This window comes from Harmonia axyridis, chromosome 7 (assembly GCF_914767665.1).
Source record: "Harmonia axyridis chromosome 7, icHarAxyr1.1, whole genome shotgun sequence".
In the NCBI taxonomy this organism is placed as follows: Eukaryota; Metazoa; Arthropoda; class Insecta; order Coleoptera; family Coccinellidae; genus Harmonia; species Harmonia axyridis.
Window position 1 is genome coordinate 31094743 of NC_059507.1, and position 14325 is coordinate 31109067.

The 14325-nt window shown below is 34.6% G+C and overlaps 3 protein-coding genes across 5 annotated transcripts; 1 reads left to right on the forward strand and 2 right to left on the reverse strand.

The window, feature by feature from the left end:
• Nucleotides 1-150: 150 nt before the first annotated feature.
• On the forward strand, nucleotides 151-7457 carry LOC123685013 (bestrophin-2-like). Its single transcript, XM_045624565.1, has 10 exons — nucleotides 151-348; nucleotides 402-512; nucleotides 2225-2396; nucleotides 3604-3803; nucleotides 4304-4472; nucleotides 4527-4751; nucleotides 6108-6311; nucleotides 6389-6410; nucleotides 6477-6568; nucleotides 7076-7457. Exons 1-10 carry the CDS (start codon nucleotides 275-277, stop codon nucleotides 7238-7240), a joined length of 1434 nt encoding a protein of 477 aa, XP_045480521.1. The 5' UTR covers nucleotides 151-274; the 3' UTR covers nucleotides 7241-7457.
• A 1290-nt stretch (nucleotides 7458-8747) lies between these two features.
• LOC123685014 (lysozyme C, milk isozyme-like) lies at nucleotides 8748-10499 on the reverse strand. The gene is made up of 2 exons (XM_045624566.1): nucleotides 10343-10499; nucleotides 8748-9112 (listed from the first exon to the last, which is right to left on the reverse strand). The coding sequence occupies exons 1-2, from the start codon at nucleotides 10467-10469 to the stop codon at nucleotides 8808-8810; spliced, it is 432 nt and encodes a 143-aa protein (XP_045480522.1). The 5' UTR covers nucleotides 10470-10499; the 3' UTR covers nucleotides 8748-8807.
• A 763-nt stretch (nucleotides 10500-11262) lies between these two features.
• LOC123685015 (triosephosphate isomerase) lies at nucleotides 11263-13204 on the reverse strand. Of its 3 annotated transcripts, none has more exons than XM_045624567.1 (4): nucleotides 13057-13204; nucleotides 12166-12437; nucleotides 11811-12054; nucleotides 11263-11662 (listed from the first exon to the last, which is right to left on the reverse strand). In XM_045624567.1, exons 1-4 carry the CDS (start codon nucleotides 13083-13085, stop codon nucleotides 11374-11376), a joined length of 834 nt encoding a protein of 277 aa, XP_045480523.1. In that variant the 5' UTR covers nucleotides 13086-13204; the 3' UTR covers nucleotides 11263-11373. The 3 variants fall into 3 exon arrangements, with proteins under 3 accessions (XP_045480523.1, XP_045480524.1, XP_045480525.1); XM_045624568.1 differs by lacking the exon at nucleotides 13057-13204 and adding an exon at nucleotides 12593-12752; XM_045624569.1 differs by lacking the exon at nucleotides 13057-13204 and adding an exon at nucleotides 12528-12653.
• Between the last annotated feature and the right edge of the window lie 1121 nt (nucleotides 13205-14325).

A 14325-nucleotide genomic window follows, 5' to 3' on the forward strand; every position in this document is an offset into this window, starting at 1 on the left:
AATAATAATATTTACGGTTTCTCTTTTCCAACATTTACAAAAACTATTGTTCGTACAATACCTACAATCAATGACATATTCGATGCAACCAATTGATTTCAAGCACTCGAGGAGATTAGATAAAAGCCTAAATCTAAGAGCATCTACCTTCATGAGTTTTTTGTTCATTAGATTCCTGATTCATCTGTACCTTTCTTTATTGCCAATAAATATGTAGATATGAGGGATAAATTCTGATTAAGAAACATCCACATCTGTTCTAATAGAAGTAAAAATGACGGTGAGCTACACCAGTGAAGTGATAACTTGTTCTGGCATAGGAGGAAACTTCTTAAAACTTTTGGGAAGGTAAATAAACTTTGGTTATTGAAAAATTTTAGATAAATAGAAATATTTTTCAGATGGAAAGGAAGTGTATATAAGATTGTATGGTCAGAACTTATACTATACCTGTTTTTATACTATTGTCTGAATCTTTCTTACAAATATGTAATGTATGATCGCGCCAAATCGTGAGTACATACAACAGAGCTTACTTTTAATAATATGTGAATGAGTAAACAGCAAAATCTGAACAATGACAATCATTCTTTTAAATTGTTTGAAACATAGACCTTTATTATTATCCTAATTATTTAATTTCACGGTATGAATTCTATTTTTGTCCAATGGTATGTCCATGGTATGAGTGCGTTTTTATTCTAATCACATTTAGATATTGAGTCTGATAGATTCTATGGAGAAATGAGTTTACGATTGGCGTAACATTCTCATATACCTACATCGAAAATGCACCCATTATTGCATGAATTATAAATTGAAATATTTTAATATTTATAACAACTCAATGCAGGGCGCAGAATATTTCAATAATCATAAAATCGCAAGAAAAACTCATTACCAGATGACTTTGTTTTATTGTAATCAAATTAATCAGTGCAGATGAAGAAGAAGCTCTTCAATTTATAAAGATGTCAGCTTATTATGTAGGCAAAAACACAAACCAATCACAACACCTAACAGGCCAATTGAAAAGTCCCCGGTCTACCATAGTGAAACACATTTTTTTTGGCAAAATTCGATTTTATCATTCAACATAGTTGCCTTCGAGGGCGATACAGCGATTATAGCGATCTACCAACTTTTCGATACCATTTTTGTAGTACGATTTGTCTTTCGCTTCAAAATAGGCCTCAGTTTCGGCGATTACTTCTTCATTGCGCTAAATTTCTTTCCAGCGAGTATTCATTTGAGTTCTGAGAACAGGAAAAAGTCGCTGGCGGCCAGATATGGCGAATACGTTGGATGTAGAAGCAATTCGAAGCCCAATTCATACCTTTTTTTATTGTTCTCATTGATTTGTGACACGGCGCATTGTCTTGATGAAACAGAACCTTTTTTTTCTTCAAATGGTGCCGTTTTTTAACGATTTCATCCTTCAAACGATCCAATGACGCTATATGAAAATCGCTGTTGATGCTCAGGCCCTTTTGAAGGTAAATAATGAATATTATACCTTGCGCATCTCAGAATACTGATGCCATAACCTTGCCAGCTGACTGTTGTGTTTTTTCTTGCTTTGGATTCGGTTCATCGTGTGCAGTCCACTCAGCTGACTGTCGATTGGACTCCGCAGTGAAATGATGGAGCCATGAAATCATGTATCATCCATTCTCAAATACCAACGCAAAATTTCAGGTTTATTGCACTTAAACAGCTTCAAACACTGCTCAGAATCATTAACACGTTGTTGCTTTTGATCAAGCAGAGGGTGTTTTGTCGATTCCATCGATAAACGCCCTGAAATTATTTAAGAGTTCGACACGCTATATTAAAAAAATTACGCATTTCTGCGCAGTTGCATTTTAGTACCTTCCTATTTGTTCACATAACTAGTTGAGAACTCCAATTCGATTTCAATAAAATTGGCGGCAATTTTTTATTCCACTACAAACAGTGGTATTTTCACTAAAAATCATTTTTGTGCCAAAAAGTATGTCTCTACAATTTGGCGCCCCGGCAAAATGTTCAGTATTCGGTATGCCGGTCCTAGTACGGCCCTGCTCACTTGGCAGAAATTCATTATAAACAAAATAAAACAATAATAATAATATTTTATTCAGTAGAGAAATATTGATTTCATAACTAATAGCAGACAAGCATAAAAATAAAAAAAATCCATTGTAAAATGTATATAGGAGTGAAAAATTCAATTGATTTTCAGTTATTTCGAAGAAATAGTACAATATTTCAGCAAAAATGGATCTCTTATACCTGTAAGTTTTGTACTAGGTTTTTACATAGATGTAGTAATGGAAAGATGGTGGGATCAATTCGGTTCAATACCATTTCCTGATAGCCTAGCAATAATAGTGGGAGCAAGCATTAAAGGATACGTGAGTACCTACATTTCTAGTCGATAGCAATTGAAAATAATTCAAAACCAATATAAAAACAATCTGAAGTCAGGAGCTTTAGCGTGCTTGTTGAAATTCGCATTAATTTAAGATTCTAACTTTATTTTTACATTGCTAAAACAGAAACTTCCCAGTCTGTAGTTCACGGCCAAGGACAAATAAGGGAAATGAAAGAACGGGATCAAAACACTTATTCAATTTATTTCCAACCCACTAAAAATGTGTGAAGAAGATGATATTTAGATCTAATCATTTTTTAAGGGTCGCTGGACACTTGGGTCGTTGCGGCTCGGTCGCAGGTACTTTTTCGCCAGTCTCGGGAAAAGATGTGAAAATCTTTAATCTTCTCGTTGTCGATGCAAGTGTTGCACATATGTTGTAGATGTAGTTTCTCGTCGATTTTTCTGAACTCAATTTTATTTTTCGCCCTGAAATGCCGAGTTTTATGGGCACTCAGGTCGTTTTCGTTTCGACCATTAGCAAGGCCTTTCTTCAGTTCCTTTAGGGGTGTGGCTTTGATCATTCCAAGTTTGTACACCGTTTTTAGCATTTTGGTTCGAAATGTAACTTAACTCGAATAATTTCAAGGGAATCGATTCCCTACAATTTCTTCTTTGAAATGTTACTTACAATTGTTTTTCTTCTTATCAAGGGGGGGATTATGTCCCGAATAACACCCCTCTTTACGCCTATGGTCATGCCTCTTGTTACGAGGCGTAAACATCGTGCATCTCACCTTTCTGTTAGTGCCGATTCCTCTCAATCCTCTCACTCTATGCATTATCTACTTATTATTAGATCATTGGTATATCATCTGAATACTAATACATAGTTTAATGTTCAGTGAAGTCACTGTATTGATTTTTTTTTAATTTCCAATGATTTCATTATTTTGAGACTGATTTTCAAATTTCGATTAAGATCATTTAGATCTAGAAATCAAGAGAACTAAAAATCATATGGACAACCATCCAACGAATTTGACCCATTTACGAGATATTCATACCATGAAAATTTCAATTATCTAGCACATTACGTTCGAGAGTTACCGTTTTTACGGCTGCCGGGACGACGGAAAGAATCGATTTTGACCTCGAATTCTTCATTTGTGAGTCGAACCCACTCATTCCTTGTTATATACTTACTTATTTATGGGAAGAATCATGATTATTAATTCAATTTCTAGGATACTAAATCCAGAGCAGTGAAACGCAGCATAGTAAGGTATGCTTGCGCCACATTCACTATAACGTTGACCATGATATCCTCCAAAGTGAAAAAGCGTTTTCCCACATTAAATCACTTGATACAGGCTGGACTTATCACGAGGGAAGAGAAAAAAATTATAGAGGAATTGGATAATGAAATACCTTATACTAAATATTGGTAAGTTGAACATTTTCACAACTTTTTCAGTTCGAATTGAAATGTTTTCTAGACTGGCTTCCCATGTCTTTTAGTTCCCAAAAACTCAGAGTTTCCACGAGTTGGAAAAACCTCTATTGCGTTCTGAGTAGGCTTTGTCCTACGATGAAAATTCAGACTATGTTGAGAGGTTTTACATAGGCTCATATTAGCTTAAATACCATAAATTAATTAAATAAAAATATACATTTGGCGAGACGTTCTCGAGCTAAGCTTGTGTAGGTACACCCTCTTCCAGGAGTTTGGTGTTTCGTCCCGAGATCGCTGGTGGAGTGGTGGACCTTCAGTTAGGCAATCCAGCGATCTCTGCCTAAGACACCCCCTCTCACAAAATGGTGGAGAGGTGACTCTGCTGCAACGCGTCGAACCCCATAAATTCGCCTAACCATAGTAGCTCTTTATACAATGTACCTTTCTTATCACATTTTAACTAAAAATAATAATTTTTTCAACTTGTGCAGGTTACCATTGGCATGGGCTTCAAACCTTGTTATTTCTGCCAGAAGAGACGGTCTCATAAGAGATGATGAGTGTGTTGATAAAATTCTGGACGCTTTGAACGAATTTCGAGAAAAATGCGCCAAACTACTTGACTACGACTGGATAAGTGTTCCATTGGTGTACACTCAGGTTGGATAATTGTTGAAGTAGTAAATTCACTGACTCATTTTTTCGAATTTTTAGGTAGTCACAATCGCTGTATACTCATATTTCTTAATTTCCGTGATTGGTAACCAGCATATAGACGGCAAAAATGAAAATTTTATAAGCTCATACTTCCCTCTACTTCCTGTAATGGAATTCTTCTTTTATATGGGCTGGTTGAAAGTTGCAGAAACTCTGCTGAATCCTTTTGGAGAGGACGATGATGATTTCGAAGTTATGTGGTTGATAGATCGACATTTACAGGTAAATGAAAACCAATAAATCATAACAAAATAAATATATTAGGTGTAAAACTTTGCTTCCGTCGTTTTGCAATAGATGGCTGTAGCGGTAGGTGGCAGTCGAAATAAATAGATCGTAGATGCCATACTTAGGTATTTATAAACATAAGGCCATCAAAATATTAGCCGATTGGTGTCTGCATCATAAAGTTATTCTCGATTAAACATGTCAGCTTACGATCCAAATTTTCGTCATTTGCGGGTGGTTTTAATTTTCTGATTTAATAATTGCGGTTGAGGCTCATCGTATGCTCTCAAATACTTATGGTGAGGCTACTATTAGTGAATGAACATGCCGAGAGTGGTTTCAAGTTTCAACGCTTGAAAAACGGTGATTTTGACGTCAAATACCAGCATGGCGTTGGAAGAGAAAAGGTTTTTGGAGATGCAGATTTGGAGGCATTACTTGATCAAGACTCGTGTCAAACGCAACAAAAATTGGCAGGATCATTGAGAGTGACGCAACATGCCATTTCAAAATACCTGAAAGTCATAGGAATGTTTCAGAAACAAGGAAATTGAGTGCCGAACGAGTTGAAGCCGAGAGATATTGAACGGCGTTTGTTTGCTTGTGAACAGCTGCATGCAAGGCAAAAAACGGAAGAGATTTCTGCATCGCATTGAGACTGGAGACGAAAAATGGGTTAATTACGATAATAAAAAGCGCACAAAATCATTAGATATCCCGGCCATGCTTTCACGTCGACAGCCAAACCAAATATTCACGGTTCCAAGGTCATGCTCAGTATTTGGTGGGACCAAATCGGCGTAGAGTGTTAGTTAATTGTTAAAACTGACTGAAACAATCACTGGCGATCGTTATCGAACGCAATCAATGAGTTTGAGCCGAGCATTGCAAGAAAAACGGCCGTAGCCGCAATACAACGAGAGACATGATAAAGTGATTTCACAGCATGACAATGCTCGACCCCATGTTGCGAAAGTGGTCAAGACTCAAGACATACTTGGAAACGTGGAAATGGGAAGTTCTTCCCCACCCGCAGTATTCTCCAGACGTTGTTTTCCCTCGGACTATCACTTGTTTCGATCAATGGCACACGGCCTGACTGACCAGCGCTTCCGGTCTTATGAAGAAGTAAAAAATTGCCCGAAATACGGAAGGAAGTAGTGGCCAGCGATGGACAATAAGTCGAATCATGAGTGTATAACGAGTTTTTCACAATAAAGCCTCGAATTTCGGAAAAAATGGCAGAAGCAAAGTTGTACGCCCATGTAAATACCTACCTACGCAAAGATATTATTAGTGTTTCGCTCAGAAAAAATTATTTCTTAAGTTTCGATAATATATTTTTTCAAGGTTGTTTTCCTATTAGTCGACAAAATACCACAAAAAATACCTAAACTAACGAAAGATAAGTTTTGGAATGATTTAGTTCCAATTTGTTTACCATTCACTAAGGCTTCAGCTGATTACATGAGAAGGGGATGTCCAATACCTTCAACAAAAAATGTAAAAGTTACTGAAATTGAGGAGGAGATGATAATACCTCAAGAACGACAGGTAGTTATCCTTTAAGTTCATAAGTAACTCATTATAAGTATTTTCCTTTCGTCAACTAATGTTTTATTCTGTTCTAGATGAGTTCCGATGAGAAAGAAGGTAGTTCATCAAACCATGAATAAAAAATTAATTCGAATATTCAATTTCCAATAATTCATTTTTCAGGTCAGCTGATGGATAAGAAACCGAAGACTTTTCCATTTATCCTTAAAAGTGTTGCAATCGGCGATAATCCAGATTCTGAAGACCTTGATGAGGTAATTAAATAAGAAAAATGTTCCCTTGAGGGTTCCAAGAATTGTATGTAGAAATATACAAAGGTACAATTGACGCATGAACGAACGAGCGTTCAAAAGCCTCTTACTTTTCGTCAGTGCTTTCAAAATTGAATTTCCTATCAATCTGATGGGCGCCAAATTATAGGATCGCAAAGTCAGTTAATAAAACAAGACATACTTTCTGGCACAAAAATGTTTTCCTTTTAAAAATACCACTCTTTGTAGTAAAATTATGAAATCAAGTCATTTTAAGCTACTGGAATTTTCAAAGTCATTTCGTCGTGTGTGGTTGGTCGCCGATAAAGCGCCAACGGATGCGCGTGTCTAGAGAAAGAAACAGAGATAATTTTCTGAAAGATTTTCAATAATTATCGAGACTTCAGGAAATATACGTACCTTGTTTAAGATTTCAGCCATTAATAGTTTAATTTGAAATTTGAAATCATTGAGTTTCAATTACATAATTTGAAAAACTTCTCTTTTCAGAGTATTGAAAGGAATGAGGACGTAATAGTAAGGAGTCAACCACATTGCGAAATATTTGAAGAATTAAGACGTAAAAGACAGGAGGAACATGAGAGAAGATTGAAGAAGTTCTTTTCTTACCTTAATTCCAATATTCCATCAACATCGCAAAATAATGCACTGTGATAATATTCTCCAAGAAATTTTATATTCACTGCTTGGAAATATTTGATGGAAAAGCAATTATCAAATTCAACATATCGTTATCGTTCCTTTTATTCTGTATTTTTGCAGAAGAATTAATTGAAATTAATTACGTATAGGTACTCAATTTTATGGCCATTTGTGGTGAAAGAAATTTCAATGAATAAAATTGGGGTGTTTTTTTTAGAGCTATAGAACTTTAAATTGCAATCAAACAACAATGGATTATTCGATTGACATGAATTTTATTTATCCGCAAGATAATCTTGTGGCATTACATTTTAAATATGATTTCTGGCATATGACCGCCACGGCTGGCTCGGATGTAGTCCAATCTGGACGTCCAATTTTCGATGACTTTTTCCAACATTTGTGGCCGTATATCGGCAATAACACGGCAAATGTTGTGTCTTCCAAATGGTCAAGGGTTTGTGGCTCATCCGCATAGACCAATGACTTTACATAGCCCCACAGAAAGTAGTCTAGCGGTGTTAAATCACAAGATCTTGGAGGCCAATTCACAGGTCCAAAACGTGAAATTAGGCGGTCACCAAACGTGTCTTTCAATAAATCGATTGTGGCACGAGCTGTGTGACATGTTGCGCCGTCTTGTTGGAACCACAGCTCCTGGACATCATGGTTGTTCAATTCAAGAATGAAAAAGTTAGTAATCATGGCTCTATACCGATCACCATTGACTATAAAGTTCTTGCCATCATCGTTTTTGAAGAAGTACCAATGATTCCACCAGCCCATAAAGCGCAGTTTTTCTGGATGTAACGGTGTTTCGACATACACTTGAGGATTAGCTTCACTCCAAATGCGGCAGTTTTGTTTGTTGACGTAGCCATTCAACCAGAAGTGCGCTTCATCGCTAAACAAAATAAACATGGACGTAGTGCGCGATACGTATTCCGCACAGAACCATTATTTTCTAAATAAAATTGTACTATTTGCAAGTGTTGTTCAGGCGTGAGTCTATTCATGATGAATTGCCAAACCAAACTGAGAATAAATCACTTGACAGCTGTTAAATCGATCGCCATCTTAAACAGTAATGCCAACTTAATGTTATATACCTCGAAAAAAACACCCGTTATTTCTTAGTGAAAAGGACCTGATGGTGTTTTAGTAATCGCTGACGGCATTATTATCCGAAACATTTTCTGCTGTTCAAAAATAACCTGGCTCTAGTAGAGCCATTTTTTAATATGTAACTGCTAACATTTTCTTTTCAGTTGATACGATAATTTAGTCTAGTTAGCTTTTCTCTCCTAAAACAGACCTCTGAATAGAATATCAACTATGTAGAAAATAAAATGAAAGGGAATGATTTCATATTTTTTTTCATCATAAGAAACTAAGGATAAATACTTATATAAATCTCTGGAATATTCTCTTACTTTTTAATTTGTTATGTATGAGTTTGATATAGGTGTTTAGTCATTTGTTACCTAATTTTAATTCATATCAAGTACTTTTTGAATGGAGATTAAATTTTTTTAATATAGTTTTTTATTATTTAATTGATACAATATCAGAACAACATTCAACAATTTGCGATGAATGAATCAACATTTCCTTTACAATATCGATCATATGTCGTCCAAGCTGTGAAACCATTTCCAGACCACCTTTGTGTTTCGTCAAACACATGTCGAGCGCATGCAACATCGTCGTTGATGTCATCGTTCAAAAATTGACTACATGTTGCATGGCAACCTTTACCAGGAGTGTTGCTGTTAGAGCACCAGTAGATTTCGCTTATTTGGAGTATTCCATAGTCTCCAGTTTGTGAATTAACAGCTTTTGTATCGAAATGTGACTCGAAATTGGCTATACAGGTCCATGTAGCTGAAAAATTTCAATGATTCTGAAATTCTAGAGCAGAATATTCGCGCGTCATATTATTATAAAAGGATAGTCAAATTATACAGCCCCGTCGATTTTGAATTTCAAAAGCAATTTTCCTGTGCTCTTTTCTTTTGAATTTGATATTTCTCATCCCCTACGCCCCGCACCTCTCTACTTTATTTTTCAAAAGGGAATATATGGATTGTGATATATCTATTGGATTTATATACCAATATTTTTCTTAAGAATAGTATATTATTTTATAAGGAGGAGAAGTACCACTTACGTGAAGGCGAGCATAGTTACGGTTGTCATGCTAAATTAATTTTTACAGACATGAAGTATAAATAATAGTTGTATAGTTATCATAGTTAGGCAATACTTTTCCCTCCGGCGGACGGAAAAGTAATTCATTGTTGACATATGACATTATTATAATACAGTGGCGACGCCAGCTTTCAAAAACAGGGGTGGCCAAGAGGGGGCCGGATTTTTGTTGGGGGGGGGGGGGGCAAAGTAAAGCGAAATTATAGTTCCCCTAATGTTTAAACCTTAGTATGTCAAATTTTAGGGAGGCCAGCAGAATTTTAGTAGGGCCCGGGTCCCCCTGGCCCTCCTCTAGCGTCGCCACTGTTATAATAATAATTATAACAGATTTCTCTTGGACACTGTCCCTCCATATTATTTCTGATACATTTTTTAATACATCCTCCGGAAACCGTTGATGATTTTGATTTACATCCCCGTCCTTCTTAAAGCAATTAAATCTTCCCCATCATTAACCAAAATTGACTGACGAAAACAATATGCGGAATTTTGCCAAACTTACTTATGTATTTTCACTATTTGCCAACAACCTTTCCCATTTTGAATATTCAAAAAAAAGACACAAACTTCCGGACATATTTTCTGTCAAGTGGCATACCAATTCCGTTCGTTACTTAAGAGTAATAAACATAGATAGAGCTGCATAAGTAAGCGAATTTTGTCCCCAACATGAACTATCAGGTACTATGTACTATTTTACTGCTGCCAATTTTTAATCTATAATGAAAAATTCTGAAATCTTAGATCTAGAAACATCGTTCATTTCATTCATGTAAATTACATATAAATGGTAACTAGACAAAATTAAAAAATATATTACCCAATTAATAATTTCCAAATTATATCATATTTAATCATTATTGAAACCAACAAAAAAAATTATCCTGATGTATTTATACTTACCTAACTGATTGCCTGGAATTCCCAAGCTTCTTAATTTCGCTACGAACTCGCATCTTCCGAAAATTTTTGCCTCTACTCCATTCCAAAGGGCGAACAGCAGCAGAAAATATTTCAGCGTTAACTTCATGGTTCTTCTTCAACTCTCATCAAATCTATTCGAAGGAGTTTTAAATGAAAAAATCTTATCTCTAGAATTTCACTTGCCTCTAAAAATTTTGATAAGGAGTCAGAACTACATTTACTTAGTAAATATGTGAATTCCAAGGATGTTATTTAAAGTATTTTTTGAATCCATATTCCGCATAATAAAAATTGTTGAATTTTGTTTACACCTATGGCCTTCCCCACGCCAAACTTAATTATTCTTCGGGTTTCAACTTCAGTTGATAAGAAATAGTATATTTGTATGAAATTACAAGCATTCAATAATCAGAAAAAATGATATGCAAATCCAACAAACTATTGGTATAAGGCCGCAAGTATTACAAGAATGTTTTCATTCACACCACATTAACATATTAATTTTTTTCATTCTGATGATCTTTTTCAATAATAAATAATCACTCTAGAAATACTGCTGCGTCCACTAATAATAATAATGTAGATTGTAGTTTATTGTATCATAAACATTAATCGTAGAGGCTTTAGAGCCTGTACCCGATTAGATAACGCAAACTCAAGACTGACGGAGCTTCTTTCCATCTATGAGAGGCACTCTATAAAGAAATGGCCATATTTTCATCAGAAACGAAACGGAATTTTATTGAACTTTTTCAATCTCCTTTGAATGCAAGAGTACGGATCACTTTCAAAATCCTTTTTAAGAATTAATGGAACACGAGCATTTATAGACATTTTAGCTATGGAAAATCTACATTCTTAAAAATGGTTATCGAATTCAGAGATATTGAAACAGTAAACTGCAAGAAAAATATATTCAAGAAATCATAATTTAAATAATATTATATAATAAATTTCAAAAAATTCTGTATAACTCTTAGTATTGCTTAAATATAATTTAGAATTTCCATTCACTTCTCAGCCTTAACATTCGCATTGATGATCTCCATGAATTCTGGTTTTAAACTTGCACCACCCACTAGAAAACCATCAATATCCTTCTGTGTCGCCAACTCTTTTGCATTTCCAGCTGTAACAGATCCACCATATTGAATTCTTATGGTATCAGCTACTTCTTTACTTATATTTTCTGCTATCCACTTTCTTAAGGCATCATGAACTTCTTGTGCTTGTTCAGGACTAGCTGTTTTTCCAGTTCCAATAGCCCAGACAGGCTCATAAGCAATTACAACATTCCTCCTAAAAATAAAAATTGCTATTGAAAATTCAGATTTAACATTTAAATGAAGATCACTTCAATTGAAGGCAGCACAATTGAAAAAATGGAAATTTTCACATATAATCTCTTTCCTTGTGCAATATTTCAAGTACAATAATTGGTAATTACCAATCTTTTATTTTATCTGCTACAGCTTTAGTTTGTCTAAAAACAACTGCATTAGTTTGGCCAGTTTCCCTCTCATCTAGAGTTTCACCAACACAAAGAATAACTTTCAATCCTTTCTCTAGAGCATGGGCAGTTTTTTCTGCTATGAGTTCATCACTTTCTCCGAAAATTTTTCTCCGTTCTGAATGTCCCAAGATTACCCATTTCACTCCAAGATCCTTCAACATATCAGGGGAAATTTCACCTGAAATATCAATGAAATTATAAAGAGAAATAACAAATTGCTCGAAAGTATCATATGCAGATATGAATAAATTAGGCTTTACTGATTAATCTGAAATATCATCAAATTTACCTGTGAAAGCTCCTTTTTCTACCTTATAACAATTTTGAGCAGCAATTTCTACATTTTTAGGTTTTCTTTGTTGAACGTAATCTAAATAAATTGATGGAACTCCAATATATACTTCATTATTGGTTGGAATGGTTCCTGCTCTCATAAATTTGATAATTTCATCAATGGCTTTTCGATCCCCATTCATCTTCCAATTACCCCCCACGATAAATGTTCGGTCCATGGCTCCACCGGTTAGTTTCTGTTTTTGAGCAGCTAAAGCTCTTCCAGCACTAAGAAATTTGAAATATTATTATTAATCAGATACTTATACACCTCAAAGAGTATTCATTAAAAATGGAGGTTTGATCTTACGGACTCACCAAAAAAATTACAAGTATTTAGTAAGAAAAATCTTCAAGATTATATAAAACGATAATATACTAACCTGAAGGTCGTAGGAAGGTCAATTTTGTAGGAATGAAATCTAAGGTTACAACTTATGTCATTTAGTGCGTTTTTTAGCGAGGTAGATGCTGTGCAACGTTTTTTTGGAGTCTTACGTTTTACACATTTGTAAAACACTTCTCCAATCTTAAGATCACCTTTATCTCAACGGTTTACCAATTAGAAAAAAACAAAATTCCCAATAGCCATATTAGCACAAAGATGGAAAAATTGCATATTTCAATTTAGCATATAATACGCATGACAATATTGTGATTAAAAATCTTTAAAAGAAGATTTTCCTTATTTCATAATGAGCGTAAATCAAAATGCAAAACCATTTTGCATAATTATCGCAAAACTACTCATCTAGGCCTGTTGATTAATTTGATAGCAGAAATTATCTTGATGTAATTATATTGATCATTTTCTATCCAATATGCAAGTGATTTTCGCGACACTTACCAATCTTGAGAACATTCTCGTTTGGACATATTGATAACTTATTATTATACCTAAAAAAGAAATTGGTAATAAGAGGAATTTGACTACTGAAATTTTCCAAAATGTCAATGATTTCAGTTTCAAATATTCGACATAGAAAATCGAAAGAGCCTAGAAATTTTTTTAACCATATGTCTCTGACCATATTAAATATCATTCTATGATATCCAACTTACCATGGGGAGGGTAATTTTGATTGCAATGTTCATTTCCAAAAATTGAAGCAGCATAATTCTATGATTATGAACATTAGTTTGTGAAAATTTGTTCTGTTCAATGTTTTCTTGATTTAATCCTTTCATTAATCTGTTCATCTTTCTTATCTGATTTAATTGTTTTATCATAAGGTTTGTCCGAGAACCGACGCAAACCAGTTCGTAAGTTAAATATTTTCGACGCTAATATTCAATTAACTTTGCGACATGCGTCTTCCAAACCACTTGTTTGAACAGAACAGACTGAACTAAACCGTTGCTTGGTTCAGCTATCTGAGGAACTCGCCCACTGAAGAAGTGGTTTTTGAGCGTTCGTTCCCAGAACAAAGCTTCATATCATTTCATAACGATGTCCGTATTTTTCGAATTTCGAGCAGGGAATGGTTTGAAACGATAAGGTTTGATTCACTGATAGAAAATTTAATAATGTCCATCGGTAGATGCAACTCCATATGGTAAAACCCAGAAAACTTGAAATTTTCAGAATATGTTTGTACCTCGAATTTCGAGTTCGCGAATTCGATAGATAGAATTTTGTACAATATTTATATGTAAAAATTTCAAATTGACCGCGTTGTCAGAACCATAGAAAATTCAAGAAATAAAAAAAAAAAAAAAATTGTATTTTAAAGCGTATTCGACTGGCTTCACTAATGCGAATTAATTCGAATTTTTGTAGAGCTAAATGACAGAATCAGCTCGAATTAATTCAAACTGGTGCAGCAAGTCGAATACGCTATTAATGATAACTGATTCAATCAGATTTCATTCCTACAGAAACGACAAGCTAACTAATCACTATCAGTGTCAAATGAGTTCTATTTGAGTGATCATTTCAAATTTATCCTTTTTTTTACTTTCAATGTCGTAATTTTTAAAATGGGGTTTATGCTCCGGAGTCATCAGAATGGAGATTATTTTTTTGAATTGCCCTTTTTTCAATTTTGTATCCTGTTTTTGAAATTCACGCTAGATAAATGTACTTAATTAATTTTTAAAATGAATTTCCTGCGAT